At 37.0% G+C, this 24,704-nt stretch overlaps 1 protein-coding gene and 1 non-coding gene across 2 annotated transcripts; one reads left to right on the forward strand and one right to left on the reverse strand.

The window, feature by feature from the left end:
- Positions 1–68: 68 nt before the first annotated feature.
- LOC134752413 (acid-sensing ion channel 4-A-like) lies at positions 69–21,521 on the reverse strand. The gene is made up of 13 exons (XM_063688124.1): positions 21,517–21,521; positions 20,740–20,868; positions 20,177–20,336; positions 19,507–19,698; positions 16,924–17,063; positions 16,081–16,177; positions 14,943–15,128; positions 13,785–13,875; positions 8,373–8,519; positions 7,171–7,273; positions 2,256–2,356; positions 1,311–1,432; positions 69–185 (listed from the first exon to the last, which is right to left on the reverse strand). Exons 1-13 carry the CDS (start codon positions 21,519–21,521, stop codon positions 69–71), a joined length of 1,590 nt encoding a protein of 529 aa, XP_063544194.1.
- On the forward strand, positions 14,261–14,332 carry Trnae-cuc (transfer RNA glutamic acid (anticodon CUC)). Its single transcript has one exon. It is a non-coding gene; the product is annotated as a tRNA-Glu (tRNA).
- Positions 21,522–24,704: the final 3,183 nt, after the last annotated feature.

Below are 24,704 nucleotides of genomic sequence, written 5' to 3' on the forward strand. Positions count from 1 at the left end.
TATACATATTACCTTATTACTAGCTCCGGGCGTCTGGCAGCTCTTCACCGGTGGCAACCAGCATTTTGTTATATACGAAGATGCGAATGCCAGTAGCTTGGTGTTGCTGACAGGCTTTGATTCTCCAAAATGGCGTTAAGATGCTGGATCCTGGCTTGCTCGTGGGATGCTTTCGGCTTCTTCACCTAAATATAATAATGATCAAAGTTATAATTGTAAAATACTTTTATTATGTTGGCTAAATAAGTAGGATGCCATTGACTATACGATTAATAATAAATACCTAAAAACGAAAAAATAAATAAGCAATAAATAAATAAATAGGCTACAATCATTGAGAATGTTTAAATACCAGCAAAAAAATCATTAAACTCGTATTTTTTTTATATGAAAGGTGCTTCTTAGCAAAGAGGATATAATAAGATAGAGCGGTACTGTCATAGTAAATTTTGTGACCCCTGTAAATTCACTGCCATCTATCGACATACTTTAAAACTAAAAATGAAGATTTATAAAAATACGTTAAAATGTATTTAAATACGGATAAATGATTTTTTTATTTGCATTTTTTATTTTTATATGATTTTGACCCATGTTCTTTCACTGATATGCGTTAAAATTATAAATAACAAACGAAACCGTCAACGCCCTCTATACGAGAGTAGGCTAAAGTGGCGCCATCTGATCGAGAATCAAATTTTCGTGATTTTCGAGGCACGTTTTTTCCTTAGACTGTATCCATCTATTACGGAGTTATATCTATCTTTGTTATTAGCAAAGACGCAATTTTCAAATGTCAATAAAATATACTGTTAAAATAATTAAAATTTCTCCCGAGCACCCTTTACGGATGTTGAGTCAGTACTATTAAAAAACCGGACAAGTGCGAGTCGGACTCGCCCACCGAGGGTTCCGTACTTATTCCGTACGTACTTAATATTTGTTGTTATAGCGGCAACAGAATTACATCATCTGTGAAAATGTCTGTCTGTCTCGGCTCATGAGATTCAGCCAGGCCGCGTAGCCAACGTGCCAATCGCTTACGCTCCGTAGCGATCGAAACGCAACTGTCACTGTCGCACTTAGAAACGCAACTGTCACTGTCGCACTTATATGGAAGAGTGATAGAGAGAAACAAAGCGTTTCGTTGTCGAAGCGATAGCGATTGTCACCTTGACTAGGCCGGCAGGTGACAGACAGACGGACAAAGGAGTCTTAGTAATAGGGTCCCGTTTTTACCCTTTGGGTACGGAACCCTACCCTTTACCCTTTGGGTACGAACCTACATCCCTGCGCCTAAATGTACTAACCGGGAATTCCTTGTGATCACGGCGGACAGGCCCTATCAGCCATTCTGCCGCGAAAAACACGATCTCAACGAAACTGATGAAGCTGGCTCCTAGGAACAGACCCGTGGCACCACCGAACGACACTGTGGACAACACAAATTATATAAAACACTGATTTAAACTTCACGATTTTTACTCATTATTATTTACAACGACGGGACTTAATCGCGTAAATTTGTTGAGGTGGGTTTAATACTTATTTTACGCGATTAAGTCCCGTCGTTGTAAATAATAACAAATTATATATTTAAAAACGTATCTGATGCGGATTCTAAATATTTATAATTGTGCAATTTTCAACCAAAAGGGTACTTATTGTCGCTTGTAAAGCACTATTTCCATATAGCTTCAGTTAGAAATCAACCTTATCGACAACCGACAATGTGGTACCCTTTAGTTGAAAACCTCACATAATTCATAATAATTCATAATTCTGTATTAATAATTCCTAATTATTTGTCATAGTAAATTTTGTAGTCACAGTCAATTTACTGCCATCTTTCGACAGGATTAAAACTAAAACAGAAAAAAAAATTGTATGTAAGTATGTGGATAAATGTTTTTTTTTATTTGTATTTATTTGTATTTATTTATTTGCATAATCATGTACATTACATTACATTACATAGATGGTATTTGCAAAGTAAGAGGCACTGATACCCTGGTAGGCATAGCAAATATCTTACACACTAACATTAAATTTACATATTAAGATTAAGGTACAAATAATAATTAATCAAAACATTCATATAAAATTCAATTCAACCAAACCACTTTTAGAAAAAAAGTAAATGTTACCATTTTTTCTGAAAACCCCCACATATATCTTTGATTACTAATAACTTGCTAAAAACTTAGATACCTCTACTGCCTCTACTCTTCTACACTACTCTTCATTCTACTTACCAATAAGATCCTGGAAGTAGAACACAATTTCTCTGGTGTAGCGAGTCCGGGGAGCCTGGACCTTAATGCGCGTTACTCCGTTGATGCTGAACGGACCATCCCTGGTATAGAATAAATGTTTAATGGCCGTAACACACCGTCGCACCCCACCAAGGTCATTGTGCGACGCACCCATGAGTAAGAGCGAGAAAGAGATATCGCTTTCTCGCTCTTACTTATGGATGCGTTACACAATGACCTTGGTGCGGTGCGACGGTGTGTTATGGCCTTAAGAATTTAGAGAACAAACACACGCTGAATTGGTCCTATTAAGGGTCCTACAGACGTTGCAACAAATGGCACGTGATATAGTTGGTCAAATCAAATTGTCAGTAAATAAGAACAAAAAAAAACCGGTCAAGTGCGAGTCGGACTCGCCCACCGAGGGCTCCGTACTTTTTAGTATTTTTTGTTATAGCGGCAACAGAAATACATCATCTGTGAAAATTTCAACTGTCTAGCTATCACGGTTCATGAGATGACAGACAGACGGACAGCGGAGTCTTAGTAATAGGGTCCCGTTTTTACCCTTTGGGTACGGAACCCTAAAAACTATAGGTACATCATTTTCTTTTGGGTGCTAGTACTAATATAAGACAAAGATAACTATGATTCTCTCTGTCTATATGAAATGAGAGTCCTTTGACAAAACAAACTATGTTGCGTAGTTGCGTTGATGTTTTCGCAGATAATGTTGGTGAATTTTGCAGAAAATGTCTCCAAAGTTCAAATATTATTTTATTTTATTAATTTATTATTTAATTGTTTTATTGTAATTTGATTTCTCTAAATTAATTTAAGTGTGTCAATTTTGATTATTTAATTGTAATGACCTGTGTTTTATGTGATTAATTTATTATTTAATTGTTTTATTATAATTTGATTTCTCTAAATTAATTTAAGTGTGTCAATTTTGATTATTTAATTGTAATGACCTGTGTTTGCGCCAAATATAAAAACTTTATTATTAAGTATATTCTGACCTCCTTGTCGGGGCTTCAACACGGCAAGGCAGTAAAAAAAAAGAGTGACACATAACACATAACATATATCAATGAAATTTATTATAATAAAAACGCGTGCATGTAAGAATATAAAAGGTAAGAAAACCAAAGGGGATCCCCAAGTGCCGCCGTGCCGTTCCGTGGAAGCTCCACAAGGACCCATCAGGAGTATCAGAACCAGTGAAAAAATATAATTATCGGGGTAAGTTGCGTGCGCCCCATGAATCTAGTATAACTGGATCGGTCATGAGCGGTGGGGGAAAATAACCGAACGGGATAGTCTTATGTATCTTTCAGTAGGAGTAGCAGAGAAAGCGCTGTTATTGTTTGTCCTTGTCATAGTTTCACTTTTCCACCGCTGCCACAACCGAGGTTGTGGCAAACAAATAAGTACGTGACATGTCATGTTTGTTCGTTGCTTGTTTAATTATCGTTGTTTTGTATGAAATTGTGCTTTCTCTTATGAAATATAGTGATGGTTAGCGTTTTGAACGCTTGAACTTTGATAAAATACTGGTGAATTGTTCTGTAATCGGCTGTAATAGCCGCTCTGAGCAAAAATATGAGATCATAACCTTTCACACGTAAGTACGGTATTTTACACCTTCCTTTTAACGCAATATGTGGGAATAACATCGTAAAATTACGTTACACTCAAAGCAATGTAGAATCAAACGATTTCAATAAAAATATTACAATTATTTACGCAAATTAACAAAACATTATTTGTAAAATTATCCGCCCAAATTACGTAGGTAGGTAGGAGTCTGAGGTCAGCCATTTTTAAACTTCTTTTTAATTTAGCTGCATAACAATCATGTTAGGGATACCAGATGAAAATATCATAATTTTATGGGTAATTTTGACCTCGAAGTTTTTTCGTACTTCTAATTCCAAAAAATAAATAAACAAATGTTGTGAAGATTAAATGTGGTGTACATTAATTGGTGTGATTGCAATTTGTGATTTCTTTAAATTAAAACCCATAATACATTTTATTTTATGTTTTATTTACTAAACATGTTTAGTTTTGTACCACCGGCGCGAATTATAGGGGTATTTCATTGTTTATACGCCTAAAAAGAACGGCCCATTGAAATTTTATTTAACAATTTTTTAATACCGTCAAACAAGCTAACTTTGCCTCCAGGGTAATCGCCCCAACGTGATATCAAATATTGGGGTAATTTTCACCAATATGGTATCCCCACGTTTATGACGTCATCTATGTCTATCCCTTACGGGCGCACGCGTATAGCTGGTCTATGTAATGGGGCATTTCACGTCAAGCGGGCAGCAAAAAAATTGTCAGGTTCTGGATTTTGTTCATAGTTGGATTAATTGGACCTATATGTGAATTAAAAAATTTGGCATCATTACTTTTTTAATATATTGCTTCGTTAACAATTTATACGCATTTGAAAAAACTACAAAATTTGAGGAACGGATTTTTTAAAAATTATTATTGCAATTCTTTCAGTGGATTTAATTATAACTAAATAGTGATTATTTGAGAATATTAGTTGATATCTTTGAAAATTTATAAAAAAAGTTTTTTTTTATCTTTTTTTCATATAACAAACCGGAAGTTAGTATTAAATATCTTTTTTTTTCCAACTTTGCATTTTTTTATATTTTTTATTTTTACACAATAATGTAGTTTATGGTGTACTAATGTCCTATAAAATTTTTTATAATGGCATCTCGATTGGTTTTGAAGATTCATGAAGTAATTCGAAAGTACTGCGCGACGCTCCGTACTGAGAGGTAGTTCTATGTGGCAGTCTTTAATGGCCAATTACGGGTTTTTTTACTTTTGCGTAACGGAATTAAAGCAATAAACAATATTTCATCGGTTAAGATGTAGAAAAGCTAATGATGTATTATTCAATCGTGCCTTGTAGCGCTATCACTGATCAACCATATCTTGGAACTGAAAACAAAACGTTTATGTTTTAACAAAACGCTAGAGGTAACTTAATAACTATAGCTAGGTTTAGGCGGGGTATGTCACATGCTTAAGAGGTCACTTTCGAGTTAGGTCACGTTCTGAGGACGTCACTTTCTGTACGTCACATTCTGAGTTCGTCACTTTCTGAGAACACCACTTTCTGAGGCCCTCGCTTTCTGAGTTCGTCACTTTCTGAGTACGTCACTTTTATAGCAAAGTAATATTTAAGCGTATACCTGCATTAACAATGGATACCAGCAATCATATTAGCTGTACGGCATAGAAACGGCCGTATGCCGTACAGCTGTTATGATTGCTGGTATCCATTGTTCATGCAGGTATACGCTTTAATCTTACTATGCTATAAAAGTGACGTACTCAGAAAGCGAGGGCTTCAGAAAGTGGCGTTCACAGAAAGTGACGTCCTCAGAAAGTGCCGTTCTCAGAAAGTAACGTACTCAGAATGTGACGAGCTCGGAATGTGACAAACTCAGAATGTGACGTACAGAAAGTGACGTCCTCAGAACGTGACCTAACTCGAAAGTGACCTCTTAAGCATGTGACATACCCCGCCTAAACCTAGCTATAGTTATTAAGTTACCTCTAGCGTTTTGTTAAAACATAAACGTTTTGTTTTCAGTTCCAAGATATGGTTGATCAGTGATAGCGCTACAAGGCACGATTGAATAATACATCATTAGCTTTTCTACATCTTAACCGATGAAATATTGTTTATTGCTTTAATTCCGTTACGCAAAAGTAAAAAAACCTGTAATTGGCCATTAAAGACCGCCACATAGAACTACCTCTCAGTACGGAGCGTCGCGCAGTACTTTCGAATTACTTCATGAATCTTCAAAACCAATCGAGATGCCATTATAAAAAAAATTATAGGACATTAGTACACCACAAGCTACATTATTGTGTAAAAATAAAAAATATAAAAAAATGCGAAGTTGAAAAAAAAAAGATATTTAATACTAACTTCCGGTTTGTTATATGAAAAAAAAGATAAAAAAACTTTTTTTATAAATTTTCAAAGAAATCAACTAATATTCTCAAATAATCACTATTTAGTTATAATTAAATCCACTGAAAGAATTGCAATAATAATTTTAAAAAAATCCGTTCCTCAAATTTTGTAGTTTTTCAAATGCGTATAAATTTTTAACGAAGCAATATATTAAAAAAGTAATGATGCCAAATTTTTTAATTCACATATAGGTCCAATTAATCCAACTATGAACAAAATCCAGAACCTGACAATTTTTTTGCTGCCCGCTTGACGTGAAATGCCCCTAATGCTAGGTCTAGGTCTATGGTGCGCCCCCAACCTGTCATTTTTTTATTGTTGTAAATTTTTTTTTATACCACGTAGGTGGCAATAGCATACGGCCCGCCTGATGGTAAGCAGTTACCGTAGCCTATGGACGCCTGCAACACCGGAGATATTACACGCGCGTTGCTCCTCTCCCTCGTTGAGCTCTGGCAACATTAATTATTTTGTTTTAATCTTTTTTTGACATTTTTTATTTCTTTTTTTTTGTGTTTCTCAATATATTAATGTCTTAAGGTCCCTCCACACTCGTGCGCGAAACGCGACGCGAAGCCGCGAACGCGAGTGTGGAGTCTAGTTCGCTAATCAGCAACTACACATTCGCGTTCGCGGCTTCGCGTCGCATAGTCTGGAGTGAGCTTTAGATATAGGTAACATATATGTAATAGTCTCATGTAAACGTTTTGGTGTTACACTGTAAGTTTATATTGTAATAAATAAATGAAATTAAATGAAATGAAGTACGAGCAACAAACTCAGTCGATCGACCAAATGCCGCATTGTATTGCAAATCACAAGCGATTATTATCGGTGACGTTTAGAGAGGCCATAAGTCTGTGGCTATAGATAGAGTATTAAACTTACAGTTTCTTTGAAACTAAGGAAAGCATCTCGAAGAGCGCATCGACACACATCAGAGGGCATTTGCAGCTGTCCACGACCTTCGGCGGCATTAATTGTGTGTCACCTGTGCCAAGTAAATTTAAAATCTTTAGGTTAGGACATTGATCAGCCTTTTGTCAATTTATGTTATTCAGAATTTCATTTTGAATGTTATGCATGATTTAGGCTGTTATTTTATTGTATACAATTTTGCATGATACTTGTATCTTAAAGCAAATAAAGAAGTGAAACTGAAAATAATTTAAGAGAAACCGATTTTATATTTGTTCAAATTGTTTATGACTACAAAATTTTTAAAGGAAACTCGTCACAATCACGCCAAATTTTTTTTGCTCAAACGTACCTACTGACCACGCTAACTTTGCACAAATTTGACAATAAGATTGCATAAATTATATCCATACTTGGCGTAGCAGTTGGCATGAAAACTACTACTACTTTGATTACTAATTTTAGGAACGGTAGTCAATAAATGAATGAATGAATGTGACTTAAATGAACGAAGTTAACAAATACCATGAAGAAGCTTTTTGGCCAACTCTGTTGAACTTGCTTTTAATACGACAAAGAACACTAGGTACAGTCGCCATCAGATATATCAGAGCGGCCGAGGTGTTCACAATATCTGAACACGCACTCTAACGCCTTGACAATAGAGGCATAGAGTAACTTATACTAGAGCGGTACTGTCATAGTAAATTTTGTAACCCCAGTAAATTCACTGCCATGTGTCGACACACTTTATAACTAAAAATAAATATTTATAAAAATACGATAAAATGTATTTAAATATGGATAAATGATTTTTTTATTTGCATTAATTATTTTTATATGATTTTGACCCATGTTCTTTCACTGGTATGCGTTAAAATTATAAATAACAAACGAAACAGTCAACGCCCTCTATACGAGTGTAGGCCAAAACTAGTGGCGCCATCTGATCGAGAATCAAATTTTCTTGATTTTCGAGGCACGTTTTTTCCTTAGACTGTATCCATCTATTACGGAGTTATATCTATCTTTGATAGAGGCGTGTTCAGATATTTGTGAGCACCTCGGCCGCTCCGATATATCTGATGGCGACTGTACCTAACTTCAAAATCTTACTTGATGGCTTGTCGCAATACTGAATGTCTCCTGCAGATTGCCTTTCTCTTACTCACTCTTACTACCTTTAGAGACAATAGGCTGTGTGCGCGCCGCATGTTTCGCGGCCTTAACTCGAGCTGCCTCGGAAGTCGTGCGCTCCGCCTCGCGCGCCGAGCGCTCGGCGAGGCAACGCATGCCGCGGAGCGAGCACGCAACGCCATCTATGGGCAATGGGCAAGTGAGTCTTTTATCATTTGATTAAGAGCGTTTTCACATTGTTTTAACGTGATATATTGAAACATATATCGTGTTATATTGTTTTGTGAAAGGTTGACTGGAAGAGATCCCTTATAGGGATAAGTCCACCTTTGTACATTGTATATATTTTTGTTATTTTATTGTGTTTGTAGATTATCTGTCTTATGTACAATAAAGTGTTTACAAATACAAATACAAATACAAAACTTTATTTATAACGCCAAGGTTACAAGTCAAAATGGTCACAATACAATAGGTACAATAGTAAACCAATATATCCAACTAAATTATTCTTCATGTTCATTATTCATTACAAATATTACAATTATTACAATGCGATCGTTACATTATGAGTTAAGAGCCAACAGGAGTGGTCATTTCTCCATACAAACGTACTCGACTGTTTCCTCCGTGGTTTTTGAAGCTAGAGCAATGATTTTTTCAACACAGATTAATATTGTCAATATCTGTGTCGGTGTGTTTTGCTTTTTTTGATATTTTTGTTTTTTAAGGCGCTAGAGCCCTTCACACATGGCCAAAAATGGCCTCACTGACTATGCCGCAATGAGAGGCGTGGTATTCAAAACTGATATTAATTAGCCAAAAAATCAAAACAGTCCGACACAGACAATTTCATAATCATTTAGATTTCCAAATTTGGTTACGATTGGTTAAGTTTTGGAGGAGGAAACAGTCGAGTACAAAACCTCGATTTTTGAGATTTTTACGCAGGATTTTTCGCCTAAGCTGCAGTTGTTCTTATCGCACTAATTTTAGGGGCGGGGTCAAGTTTCTAAATACGTACACAGACAGAAAAGTGATGGGCAATAGTCGACATTAAATGTCGATAATCTAGTGATGTGATAAGATCGATAAACCGTTTCAAAGTCGCGATTTGCCTCTTAGTAGGCGAAGTAAGTAAAGTGAGTATGCACTTTGGCCTCAGGGGATATCGTTTAACACTATTTATTATTCCTTGGTTCATACAAAGCTGAGCTGACGCACTAGCTACGAGATTAAGTCCTGGCTACCCCCCAAAAAGGGAGGGGAAAAGTCGGCTTCTGCGGTCCAGTTTGCCTCTATTTTCTACATATCTGTTGCTATGAGATCAAATTTGGTATAATTTTTGTGTAAATTAGGGACGAATAATTTATTTTAGAAATAATAGTTTCACATTTTCATACACAAATCTGAATATATGAACGAAACATTAAAATCATATATAATTTTTGGTCACTGGTTTGCTCTTTAGAAGCAAATTGTGGTGATTTGCACTAAAAATTAATTACACAATTTAGTCCATTTATTCGTTATTTAGAAAAGTATCAGTTCTAAGTACGGATTCATTCATTGATTATAAAAAGAATTAGTAATACTTTGGTTAAAATATTGTTTTATATTTTACAATTTTCACTATTATTCTAAAATTTATTTTAAATAAAGTATTAATTTTATTAAATCGTTTATGACGTGATGAAAGGGCTCCACGAGGCGAAATACTTTTTACGCCAATTATTTTCTTTTTTTTTTATTTACAACAAAGACGAAAGTTCGAGAAGAATGTGGTTACTTAATAATTGCCTAACTTGTTGAAAAAATAACTTTACATACTAGCAACTCATAACCGTAGTATATTCCATGATATGTTTTAAATGCACCATATTTTTTTCTAATTTTTAAAAGAATATTTAAGTGGGGCTCCCAAACAACACGTGATTTTTTTGCTGTTTTTTGCGTAATGGTACGTTTGCGTTTTTTGTTAATAGCTTTTGAACTTTTTTTATGTGGGAATGCTTCGAATACATTTTTCTAGACATCATTCCGAATCTAATGAGGTATCATACGTATTTTTAGGAGTTAGTATCTCTATTAGTGGCAGCCGTACAAGCCCAATTTCAAAGAAAAACCGCAAATGGATGTACAGGTTAGCCGTTTGGCACACGCATACTGAGGTCAAAACAAAATTTTTGACCCGCAGTTCCTAAATAAATCCCTTAGGAGGGGTGTGCTACAACATTTTTTTTTTGTATGGAAAACAACATTTTTTTTTTTTCAAAAACCTATCGTGTTTGGTATCATACGAAAGGGCTTTTTGAGGCGATTCTAAAAGTATACCACATTATTACATTATAGCCATTTTTTTTTGTAAATTAAGACAAATAGAATTTTCAAAACATACCAAGTTTGGGGTCAAGTTAAAGGGTTAAAGAGGTATTTCCCGTTGGGTATATGGATATTACGTATCATTGTATGATTAATATGTACCGTATCTGCAGTACAGTTCCAGAAGTCTCGTAAAATAGGTATTGAAGTAGAACGGCCGGTCCGGGCCGTAGCAACTACGCTCGCATTCCATTGCTAATTGTTCTGTTTATAAGTTATTGATATACCCGACAAAAAAAAATGTGTTTTTTGTTTAATTTAGTTTAATTTGTATACTTTTAGTTTAAGTCATATATGTTAATACCTACAGTATTAAGTTATTTGTTATAGGTTAAGTGTGCGCTCACCGATAAAATGTATTTTGCGTGAAAAAACAATTAATTCTCGTGTAAGTGAATATTATGTATTCTTATGAGAAAATAAAGATCTTTAAACCAAACTGTGTCACTTTGTATTAAAAAAAAAACTAAATAAAATTATTTTTAAAATTGCTTTTTTTGGGTTAGATATGAGGAAATCACGTATCATTTGTGGTATATTGTACAAAAAAAAAACAGCCATATCGTATCTGGAGGAGCCCAAACTTGGTATGTTTTGAAAATTCTTTTTGTTTCAATTTAAGAAAAATGGCTAAAATGTAATGATGTGGTATATTTTCAGAATCGCTTCAAAAAGCCCTTTCGTATGATAGATAAAAGAAGATTACGATAGGTTTAAAAAAAAAGTTTTTTTATACAAAAAAAAAGTTTTTTTATACAAAAAAAAAGTTTTTTTATACAAAAAAAAAAGATTCAGCACTCCCCTCCCAAGGGATTTTTTTTTAGGAACTGCGGGTCGATAATTTTATTTTGGCCTCTAGTATACGTGTACCAAACGGCTAACGTGTACATCGATTTGCGGTTTTTTAATGCGAACAGCTTACACTATATTTTTAACCACCTTGAACGTTTTGTAGACTAGACTATTGTCCCAAATTGGGGTTTCTTATTCATTCCGACCAGGATTAGGAGCTCTTCAAACATACCAATTTTAATCAAAATCTGACTCATAAATAAAAAACGGACCATTAATAAAACTGTATAATTACATCAACGTAAGAAATATCTCATGTCACAATTGTTTCTTTGTTATGATAATTTTATCTAACCTGAGCCTTTCTTTTTTTCTAATCATCGAAGCCGGAGAGCGACAAATTTGTTTTTCATCACACTTGCTCGAAAAGATCTTATTTCATGCAGGTGTACTGAAGGGAAAACTAAAGGCCTATATTGTTCCCGCGGGAGTTATAGCTTTCTTTTTTTAATTAGAGATGTCACTAATTCATACGAAGTACGAACCAAGTAAGTTATAAGTAAAATACTTTGTTTAAAGTATAAGGGTGTGTAAGGGAGTTTTACTTCTGAAATACTGACAATTATAATTTAGTATTTTTGTTTATAATAATTAATTGGATTAATTTAATAGCCGTTTAAAATATTTTTACACAAAATTTTCAATCGTGGCTGAATGCCGAAGGTCTGTGCCTTAGATGCCTAACCTGTCAAGAAATGACAATATGGCGGACGAATATTTGAAATGTCACCGTATTTTATAATTATTTCCCTGAAAATTTAGTTTTTCATCACAAGTGTAACGAAAACCATTGTGTGTAACTCCGGGGGTAAGAATATTGTAAACTCCTCCTTTACAAAATCTCACTTACCCCCCCTCGTTGCACAATGTAGGTACTAATAGCACAGCGTGTCGAAAGTTGATACTTTTCGCACGGAAACGAGAAAAGAAATGATTGTTTTTTTACTCTCCTGTAAAAGTCAAAATGTTATTTGGATTGCAGGTTGTAGAAGGATATTGAATTCAGCTACCTAAAATCAAGAAGTTAAATCACAATAACAGGAAATAAGCAAACGCTCAGTGGTGGTAGCGAGCTAAGCTAACGGAAAAAGTTTGTAAGAACTAGCTATAGCCTATGATATGCCTATATAGCGGGCCGCGACCGCGACGCGACTTGCAGGCATAAGGTCCGTGAGCGCAAATGACATGCGCGTCTGTGTGCGTGCACCACACACACGGGGATATGGCGGCGCCGCCCCCGTCAGCGCGACGGAGATAATCAGTTTGAAATCTCAAAATTGAGAATTCGCTGAGCTCCTGTTGGGTCTACGTTGGTAACTTATGTGTACGGTAGTTTAAAAAACTCCTCGACGCTGTACAAAGCTAAATTTAAAAGCCACTTTCGCAGTCTACATTTAAAAATATCGGTGGATGCTGCATCTGACCGCTGCGGGTAGTCTGTTATACACGGACGGGCCCATAATATACGGAGAACGCTCTGACTTTGAAAGCTTGTGTTTAGGAGTGACAAGTCGGTACGGTTTACATACATACATACATATATGATAGAAGTAATATGTATAACATATGTGTTTTTCTGTATCTATTTATTAATTTAAGAAATCTGCGCAAAAAAGGCGAATTTCATGCCACAGTCACTCTTCAAGGGCCCTACCGAAATCCGACCCAGGTAGCAAAATGACGTAAAATGACGTCAGCGACGTCATAATGACGGCATTATTACGTCATTACGACGTCGCTGACGTCATTTGACGTCATTTTGCTACCTGGGGAGATCGGATTGGCACTTCCGATATTTTCAGACATGTCGGATCCCCTGTTAGCTGTCGGACCGATAATTAGGGTTCCGTACCAAAAGGGTAAAAACGGGACCCTATTACTAAGACTCCGCTGTCCGTCTGTCCGTCTGTCACCAGGCTGTATCTCATGAACCGTGATAGCTAGATAGTTGAAATTTTCACAGATGATGTATTTCTGTTGCCGCTATAACAACAAATACTAAAAAGCACGGAACCCTCGGTGCGCGAGTCCGACTCGCACTTGGCCTGTTTTTTTGTATGTAATATGTGTAGGTATATATATGCATAATGTTTTCCTAAGTGTGCGTGACCGCTAAATGGCGCGGCGCTCCGTTGCCTCCACCCCGCGGCCATTGCTACAGTGACATCTATCAACCAAAAAGTAAGATTTATAGAATTAGACTCAAATAGTACCTTCGTAGTGATTGTAGAAGGGTTTACACTTGCAGTCGCGCAGGGCCTCTTGGTTTCTGCATGAACGCCGGCAGCCGTTAGTGCTGTACACCTACAAGTTATAAAAATATTTAATAATTAATAACTATACTAGAAAATAGATTGTGTTAATATATCTAAAATTTTTTAGCCTGGTAAGTTTTATAGCCAGAAATTTCATTTTTTAAACATAATTTTTATCGTTGATTGTATTTTTTTTTCTACCTACAGGTAGCCAAAAGTAATAAAAACAACAAATAATATAAAGATGAACACATTATTAAACTGGCTTATTTTTGGAAGTCAGCATATGTTCGAATATCAACCGTAAATAATAAACGGTAAGGTTGCAAATGCATTGGTTGCAATTGTGATTCACTTTACCTGCTAATGACACACTGATTAAAAATAAATATGACATATAGAACTGGTATCTTAATTTCGGCACTACTTCCATATCCGATATGGTCTAGTGGCTAGGATACCTGGCTCTCACCCAGGAGGCTCGGGTTCGATTCCCGGTATCGGAATAACTTTTTGCATTTTTTACGCATTTTTTGCATTTTTATTATTTTAATTTTCGAATTAGGATTTATGATAATTCTAATCAGAATCACGAGCTCTTTTGATCCTAGAGAGGAAAAATTCAGTCATCCTATCTAGGGAGTCAATAACCTATGTTACTAAACCTAAACGTAATAAACATTTGCAAACTAATTTATCAGGTTATCAGGCGCTAAATTTAAGATTACTAAAAAGGAAATCTAAGCTTCGCGTCAAAATTTTTCTCGTCAAAGTTTGTCCGACTAATATTTGTAAGCGAAGGCGCCATTTTGTATGGCAAGTAGCAACAAGTAGGTAGGTATCCACTCAATACATAGACATAGTATATACAAGTAGTTATAGACGCGCCACCGAGCGACCGGGGGTAAGAGAAAGAATATTCATATAAAATTTAGGCAGCATAGGATTTTTTCTCTTTCACTTATAAATTTCGGTATTTCGCCATCGTCTCCTACCTATGATGCCACCCGGTCGGTGATAAGGATAAAGCATGGCACTATTTTCGCTTTCCTCTTATAGGAATCGCAATAAGACTATCTTTCTCTATCAAAGAGTGTCAGGCCCTTGACTCAATACCTGTCGACCTCTCGCTCGCGGCTCGTCGGTGTACAAACAGCGGCGTCGTCTCGGGTTCAATTCCCTCACACCGCGCCCGCAGCCGCTCTCGATGACACTGAATTCTGCGGACCTATCCTGCCGGGGCTGACCCTCGATCGGAGTGGCCTTCACGTTCAGAATGTCGTAGGGGGAGTGGATGTAGAACTGTTGGCAAGTGGTGTAAGGTCAAAAGAGGGGAGATCCTGTCTTGGCCGGTTTCGATCACGGCGACTGTTGTACTGATTAATGAGAGCGACGTTTAAGCTCTCCGGTGGCTGATATAACCGATTTTAACAGCAAATGTACGTCCACATTCACTGCAAGTCAGCACCCTTCTAGCAAAATTGTATTTGATGACCGCAGGTGGTCGGGAGTTCCACTCGCCTCTGCTTTTCAAAGGCTTCCACTTTTGTCCTCACTGTATGCCTCCACTTCGGCCGATCTACAATGCTTTATAGGCGACGTTGGTCAGAATCTTGGTAAGTGACTTTGAAGTAGGTATGTTTAAGTAAAGCAAGGACGCTAAGTACGAAGAATTTCGTACACTTACACGCCATTTCCTATCTCTATCGCAGAAGCATAATTATATGGCTGTCTCAATCTCACTGTGGCATTGACCGCTGGCATCGAATCGAATCGGGAAAATTTCAAGTATTTAAAAGTCAAGTTGATTTCAATAATCTACATTCTACAGTATATACACGTAATAAATGAATTCTGTATCCTTATGAGGGCACCATCAGCGCAGAGCCAGAAAGGATTATTGATTTATCCGGTCGCCGGACCCTTTCTCCTATCTCACAGGGAAGAGCGACAAGAAAATAAATAACATATACTTAAATAGACCCCTGCACCGGAACAGGTGACGCAACCGAAAACTGTGTCGCCAAAATAACTTTGTTTTTAAGATTTTTTATTATTGTATGTATATTAGTTGGAAAGGCCCATAGTTGCATGAAGAACAATGATATTTGATTTGATTTAGGTACCCTCTGCCCCTCTTAGCAGAAATCCGGTGACCGGATAGATCTAATCTAGAACCTTCTGCATAGATGCAGAAGAGTGTTAGAGCGTAGTTCAGCCTGAGTCACAAATAAAGCATAAACTGTAAACTTACCAAAATAGGCACCGCCACCTCAATCGTGACGTAACAGTTGAGGGAAGAGTACTTGCAAGTCAGGGGGAACAGGCTGGTCTGGTTCACGCCAGGTTTCCTGTTCACAGATGACGTTTACAGTTACGTTTCATAGACCAACTTGGGGACCAGTGATCCAAAAGCTTAAGCCAAGGGATTCATCTGTTGTTAGTAAGTGTTGCGTGTCGGACTATTGTGAGTATCAGGATGGCGGGTGTACATTAACAAATGGAGCTGCGGTATACGTCAGGAGTTAGTGCTAGCAATGTGCCAAATGTGCGCCAAAATTGGAGCAATGTGCTCTTTAAACTCCAGAGATTTGGGAGTTTTTTTTATTTATTTTTTATTACACATACGTGTGGTGGGTGGTTTAAAATTTTGATGACTTTTCGTCGGGTAGTTACACAAATCTCTGTTTTGACATTTCGCTGGGACATTAGTTAGCCGCGACCACGACCAGTGAAACCTGCGTCGAAACGTCGGAAAAGGTAACAAAGTAAATTCACAATAGACCCGGTTTTAAATGTTTTAATAAAAGTTCCCAAGTTACCAAATTTCTGTAGAAAAAGTTCTCAGATATTTCAAGAACTCAATTGAAACAGGCTTTATTAGATATTTAATCTGCCTGTCTACTTAATGTGTATTAATAAGTAATACTTTTTTGAAAAACACAAGATTTTTGCTGAATGGAAACTTGCTTTAAATTTTTGTGTAAGTTTCCAGAAACTTCCGAGAATGTTCTTACATTTTTGAGAATGTTCTCCAACATGCACATTGCTAGCTAGCTGTTGACTGCTATAGACTTTAAAACAACCAGTAGATTACCCGAATGACTCGATAGCATCATCAGGGATGGCCAGGGAGTTGGTGGCGTAGCATGCGCCAACCTCTGTCATTATGGTGAACCAGGGAACCTGCAGATTCGCTATAGACCAGGTGGGCTTTATGTTGTACTCCGGAAGTACCTGTGTAGAGGATCACTATTATTGTATACTATACTATACTGGGGGTTCTTATTGTCTATTTTATTAAAATACCGTAAAATGGTGTGAGTAGGGGCAAAACTGACATTCAAACCTCGATAACATTTTGTTTTTACATACGCAAACTGAATGGTGTATATTATAAGTGTTCCAGACGTTTGTATTTTAGTTTTTATTTTATTTTGGGTAGGTAGTTCCATTTCATAACTTTGACGATAAACAGGAAATCCCACCTCACCCCGTAGTCCCTCGTAATTGGGGTGAGATGGAATTTCATACAAACGTGATTTTGGAAGATTGTTGGATCGATTTCTTTTTAGGGTTCCGTACCTAAAGGGTAAAAACGGGACCCTATTACTAAGACTCCGCTGTCCGTCTGTCCGTCTGTCACCAGGCTGTATCTTATGAACCGTGATAGCTAGACAGTTGAAATTTTCACAGGTGATGTACTTATTTCTGTTGCCCCTATAACAACAAATACTAAAAAGTACGGAACCCTCGGTGCGCGAGTCCGACTCGCACTTGGCCGGTTTTTTTTATGAGTATTATAGCTCCATTTTAAATTGGAATACATTATTTATGTAGCAGTAGCCTTAAAAACCCATCTCATCCCCTTTCATCCCTTCTCTCCCCATTCATAACCCAACTCTCCCCGCGAACCCTTCACCCTATTTTACGGTATGTTAGAGCAAAGTCAAGATTCGTCCTGAGGGTCGCGAGTTGGAATCTCGACACAATGCGAGCTTTAATTCTTTTGTGGTGAGCGTTCCGACTGAACGTCAAGTGACCTTCAACAAAAAAGTTTTGGTCAAAGGGTTTCAAGTTCCGGCGGTTCCGCGGCGACTCCCTGACACTGCGTTTGTGAAGGTCAGCTCAATAAAACAATCGGATGATCCAGCAAGCTTTGTATTCACGTACACTCCGACATAATCAAGTAACTTAACCTCTAATCATAACGTTTGGCTATTACAATATGACAACTCGCTGCACTCGTTCGTAGTCTCCCACGTTCTGCCTCCCAATCGTAGTGCCAGTTGCCGCCATCTTGCCTCACCGGAAGCGTTACGATTTAAAATGATGCGACCAATCGGGAGCCAGCTCGAAATGTCAAATACTCACTTCCGTTATTTATTAAATGAATATATGATGATAAACAGTCTTAACACTGTTTATCAAAATATACAGAAATTTAAAATACATATTTTAATAATTAATTGTGACTATGAAATGCTAACAAGTTTTTGCGTAATACATCGCAATCATGATGTGTTTTGTAGTTTTAAGTTTTTTTTTTGTAGGTAATTGGTATGTATTCTAGTTTTAAAATATTTATCTATGGGCCACTAGCTGCCTGAAATTAAGTTTTTAATTAATCATAATCATAATTATAATCTTTATTGTCTGAGAAATGGGTACATTGCACATAACATATACTAATCTATGCATTGCACAGTAATTACTAATGTAACAATATGTGGACTCACCAAGACTACCTTTACAGGTGTACAAACAAACATTTCCTATGTACTCTTACATGAATGATTTCAAGCATTAATATTAATACAACCATAAATCATAATCAAAAATCTTACCTAATACATCATGCAGTAACAGAATGAAATAAAATAAAATAATATAAAATCGAAGTCAACACACAATAAAATCCAATTAAATCATTTTTATTAGGTTGACTCTATCACTACAGTCTGTCTAAAGTTTAAAGTTCTAAAGTAAAGCTGTCTAAAGTAAAGCTTGGTACTTATAAGAATAAGAATAAGAAAACATTTACAAACTATAGAGAAACAAAATATAGAGATTGTAACTGAGTAAAGACGAATGTTTACCTCTTATGTAATAAACAGTTTAATTTTTTTTTTTTTAATTTTTAATTTTTTTTTTTTATTTATTGCCACAACAAAAGAGAAATTACAGGAATATATTTACAAATAACATTAAAAAATGGCATGCGCGACAAAAGGAACGGGCTCAGCATATGCTGCGCCAGCCACTTCATTATATAGGAATTGACCGCACAGCGCTGATTTTCAGTCCGCCCCCTTACCATTAGTTATTCTGTGCCCTTACTGAACCACATTGATATGTGTGCGGGATATTATTTTCAACAGATATGTATATATGCAGGTTAATTTTAGAATAAGAGCTTTGAATGATTCACGGTTAGTTTCACTAGACTTATATTGACTTTGACACCCACCCGCTATCTTCAGTCACCCGTGAACATGATGCATGTAACTGCGTCGAAATATCGGGAGCTCACAAATAATACAAAAGGTAATCACGGTCTATATCCCGGTCAATATAAGTCTAATTTTAGAATAATTAAATTAAACGAAAAATTACATAGTTAAACTCTAGCAAAGTACTTCACTTCCATTCCCACTTTTCAATCGTACTAATAACTTACGTCAACAGCAAGTTGGTACAGATCCACCTCCAGGTCCTCGCCCTCATGCTGCAGCAGATCCTTCAAATGAAGCATGCTGGAGTTGGCCACGTCGCGCACGAAGTGCTCGTAGCGGGCGTACTCCGGGTCTTGGGGTTCCACGTTCCAGTATTTCTTGATTACTGAGGGTAGTTTCTTTTCGTCTACTCTGTTCTGTGAAATAATAGTTTCAAGTGAGACCATACTCTTCAAGTAGGTAGCATACAATCAATCAATCAATATGTCTACCCCCAAAGAGTAAAGTAAGTATATAGGTCTTTTTTTTTTTGACGCAGGGGTAAATGCATTTACGCATCTCGCCCCCCGGGCAATGGGGAAGCCCATTGGGGGGTGGTATGTGGGGCTCGCTCCTCCCAAGGCTCCCTCTGTTAGTCAGAGAGAGAGGAGGAGAATACCTACTAAAATCCCCTGCGGCGTTTCCGTCACCTGCCGTTGACGGGAGGCGCCATGTGATCGCTAGCATTCTAACCACGACGCCTCCCCAAGTATATAGGTCTACCCGCATTCGTGCGCATCAGCTGCGCTGCTTTCAACGTTACCACGTCGCGTTCACACTTGTTGGTCTATCCAAGCACACACATATTTAAATGTAGTGAAACTAACTGTGAATCATTCAAAACTATTACTGTACCATAGCACAGAGAGTGAGACCAGGCATGCAGAACTGCCAGGATCTGAAGTCCTTCTCCAGCGCCACGACTGTGGGGTTCTCGTTGTACCTCTGCCACTGCCCCAGAGATATCTCCACGGCTCCCCATATTGCTGCTCCCGTTGCTAACGCCCACAGCATCCTGAGAAAAATTCAATTATTTTTTGTAAGCATTGTTAAGGAAAACTAAGGAAGTGTCACAAAATACATCTACGCTGTATTTGTAAACTACTAGTGTGTTGCAATAATCATGTGTATCTAATTGCGTTTTTCTACCACTAGCGGTTAGATCAGACAGCCAAAGTCGCCTTAGCCTTCACAAAATTGCATGTACTCGAGCTAGAGATTTTTTTAAATTTTTAACCGGTCCTGTCGTGATCCTGGTGGCCCAGTACGTATGGTGTCTGCCGCAGAAGACGTTGATCCCAGCTCCGGGCATTGTGGGGTCGGTTATTCTTTCTTTCGTCGGTATATCTATGACAATCACACGGTATTAACTGGTATCAGTGTGACAATTATTAACTTTGCTGTAAAGATCTACTGACCTCTCCCCCCACCACCGGTTAGGAGCAGCAATGTGGATAAAGCCATGCATGGAGGTCTGCCGGCAGAATTCCCGGCCGCAAGCCATTATCGCGCGAAATGGCGTGAATTTGCGTTTTGGTTTGTCCATTCTGTAACAAGCAATCTTGAACTTAAGAGATTGAAACAATAACAAACCATATTATATTATTACATCGACACTTTACGAAAAGGGGCCAGGCTAAGTGTTCCGTTTCAAGAAATTATCAGAACATCGTTGCTAAAATTATTTTAAAACTAAACAACTAAGAAATGCGTAAGTAGATTTACCTATTTTGTTTTTTTTTTTAAGCATAAGCTCTTCTCTCTATAATAAGCTCTTTACACAGACTCTTATCTTCTTTGTCGTTATACTCTTTGCAGTGTCGTGGTCAGCTGCTGACATCAGGCACAGATGTGGCTTGCCGTACGATTTCTCGTCATGACCTCAAGTTACCGTAAAATGGGGTGAGTAGGAGCAAACTGACATTCAAACCTCGATAACATTTTATTTTTACATATGCAATCTGAATGGTATATACAATAAGTGTTCCGGACGTTTTTTAGTTTTTATTTTATTTTGGGTAGCTTTGACGATAAACAGGAAAACCCACATCTTTTTTATTATGAGTATTACTATAGCTCCATTTTAAATTAGAATACATTATTTTTGTAGCAGTAGCCTTAAAAACCCATCTCACCCCCCTTTCAATCCTTCTCTCTCCATTCATAACCCAACTCTCCCCGCGAACCCTACTCACCCCATTTTACGGTACCTAGGTTTCTCTAGAATTTATTTGAAAGCACACAATTTATGTAGTGTACTGGGTTGTCTCTAGCTTGCTGTAGCTGTGAATATTTTATCACCTACCTGTTTGTACATTTCCCATTTCAGTTAAATAGTTACTTATTGTAACACGATATTTTACTTACTCTAGATGGATGTTAATTATTGTAGCATGTTTGACACCATTATGTGTTGCATGATGGTGCTATTGCAATATGGTTTAGTATTTTTAATTAGTTTCTAAATAAATTAAGTAGCGGCTCAGAAATTACACATGTGTTCCAAATTTCATTAAAATATAACCTTATAGTTTCTGAGAAACAGTTTGTGACATAGGGACGAAGGTACTGACGGAAGGACAGATGGACGTGACGAAACTCTTTTTTTTTAGTTATTGTCACTCATCTCTTCAATAGTTTAAGAACTGTCTATACTGCATAAAAACAAATTAATTAGAAATCGGTTTTACGAAAATAGTTTTTTTAGGTACAAAAAAAACTGTATTTTTAGCGAGGGACTGACAACTCGAGAACATTTACAATATTGTAAAAGTACATTTATAATACTACCTCCATCAAACTGCGGTCGCCAACCCGCCTGCCAAGCGTGGCGACTACGGCAATCCCCCCCAAGGGATAAAAACAAAAATGCAGACACAAATAAAACCCAAACCCCTAGTCCCCGGCAGCCCCGCTATTCCTGGCTCCGGTAGCGGCCAGGGTAATGGCGGGGCAGGAGGTGCTACAGTGAGGTGGAGCGACGACCTGGTGAAGGTCGCGGGAATTCGGTGGATGCGAGCGGCACAGGATCGGTCGGAGTGGCGAGCCTTGGGGGAGGCCTATGTCCAGCAGTGGACGTCTATCGGCTGACATGATGATGATGATGATGAAAAGTGTAATTATTTTCCTATTGATCCTATTAATAATAAAAATCCGATCATCGATCGTTCTAAGATGTATGAGTCTACAACTTACGTAAAAATGATAATTCAAATAGATAACAAGTTTCGTAGGAATCGATTGATTCACCTAAACAAAAGAAATACGCGTCATATTCTTAGAAAGCCAAAGGAAATACACGGTGATCATAATTAATAAATATATAACGCTGTTCTAATTTCAGGAAACGGAAAACTCAACCCGGCCATCGTAAATCCATAGTAAAGGTACACCCTTTTCAAAAGTTAGTTGAAAAAGGGTCGATATACTGAACGCTATTTAATTTCTTTTTTAGGGTTCCGTACCCAAAGGGTAAAAACGGGACCCTATTACTAAGACTCCACTGTCCGTCTGTCTGTCACCAGGCTGTATCTCATGAACCGTGATAGTTAGACAGCTGAAATTTTCACAGGTGATGTATTTAGTAACAACTACTAAAAACAGAATAAAATAAATATTTAAATGGGGCTCCCATACAACAAACGTGATTTTTTTGCTGTTTTTCTCCGTAATGGTACGTAACCCTTCGTGCGCGAGTCCGACTCGCACTTGGCCGGTTTTTAGATTATGAACACTATTCTGTATGTCATAGGATTCAAATTTGAAGTAATTTTTTTCACTAATGCATGTTATCGTCCCTTATCAAAATATTTTCGCAAGTACCGTAAGTAGCATATCCGTATGTTACTATGTAGTGAATGATATCATACGCTTTCTTATCATTTGACTATGTAAACACGGTGTTCGAAGAATTACACAAAAAGTTCCTTTGATAAGGTATTTTTATATTATTGTGTAACGTAAGTAATTTATTTTTCACCTCGGCAGCTGGTACAGACTCTCTTAATTGTTAAGTAAATAACTAATGAAAAAGATTGCCCTACATGGGAGAAAGCATCAATATTTGACTTTATTTGAATTTTGTCAAATAATATCATATCATATCATATCATATCATTTATTCAGTAATAATCATACATTGTCATTGGTGTATACATTTCACTGAAAGAAATGCCTGCCTATTCATCATAAAAAAAAAAAAGTTAAGAATAAAAAAAAACCGATCCGAATGATGGATGGATGGATGGGATGGTATCCGATGTATGGATATAATTTTTATAATAAGTATCTACCTAGTAAAGTTATGTATACGTAGATGTATTTTTGACCGTGGAAGGTCGCGGTTATCTAAAGATATCAGAATTATGTCTCGCTTTTATCTACACTCCAGTGTGCCCTTAATTATAAGGTTATGAGTGCATACTTAAACATACAAGTATTTTCTTAAATATACATGTAAATACAGGATTTAACAAAAATTGTGGGGATCCGTTTAAGGGCATATATTATTAGGTATCGTGTTTAAAAAAATAAAAATAAATAAAATATCGTTTATTTCAGGCTTTCAGCCCATACTACAAGCACATGACGACACAAAATAATAATCAAAGCAAAATAAAAAGAAGAATGTCAACAATGATTACTAAAATATAACTTAACTAAGTACCCTACGTCATTTAGCCCAGTTATGGGACACTGGTGCATGCAATGACAACCAGTGTCCCATAAATGGACCGTCAAGCCTGTCGGCGACGACTGCCAGAAGGGCGCTGCCGCTGGCGCGCACACGCCGCGCTGCTGAGGTTGCTCTCTTGCGCATGGTGGCGTAAAAACAATCCACACGCGCCTCCGCGAACATTCCCGAGGCGCTGCAAAACCTCGGCAAACGCAGCAGATTAGGAACAAAATTTTTGACCCGTCGTTCAACGTCCAAGTCCGCTAAACCACCATACAAAAATCAAAAAGTATTCTTAAAAATGTTTTGTTCTACTTTTCCTAATCAGAACACGATAGGTACCGAATATGCCCTAAAATGGATGTGAATTTTTGTTACATCCTGATGTATTAATGTTTTCATGTTACAGTATCGCTACCGGCCAATAATATACCTATAACCTCCATGTTTTTACAGTATAACTTTTTTTTAATATTTGTGTGTGACTTCTACCTCACTGCTTTAGGTAGTCTAGTAGTATTCCTTTATACGGGCGATGAGAAAAATTGGTCTCATGTAATGATTTTTTCATAGAGGTTTTTTTTTTAATGTATTGTAAACTTCATTTTTTTACTACAGGTTTTTTTTAGTAATAAGCTGAGTATCCTATTGTAATTCACAGTATTTCATTGCAGTATTCATCGCATATTTGTATAAAGTGACTAGTAA

This window comes from Cydia strobilella, chromosome 24 (genome assembly GCF_947568885.1).
Source record: "Cydia strobilella chromosome 24, ilCydStro3.1, whole genome shotgun sequence".
NCBI classification, from domain to species: domain Eukaryota; kingdom Metazoa; phylum Arthropoda; class Insecta; order Lepidoptera; family Tortricidae; genus Cydia; species Cydia strobilella.

What these genes read in the sequence shown, in the direction of transcription:
- LOC134752413 (XM_063688124.1), bottom strand. An exon ending in GTCTCACTCTCTGTGCTATG is followed by an intron (nt 19,699 to 20,176) that starts GTACAGTAATAG and finishes ATTATTTCACAG; the next exon opens with AACAGAGTAGACGAAAAGAA. An exon ending in GTGATCACAAGGAATTCCCG is followed by an intron (nt 186 to 1,310) that starts GTTAGTACATTT and finishes TATTATATTTAG; the next exon opens with GTGAAGAAGCCGAAAGCATC.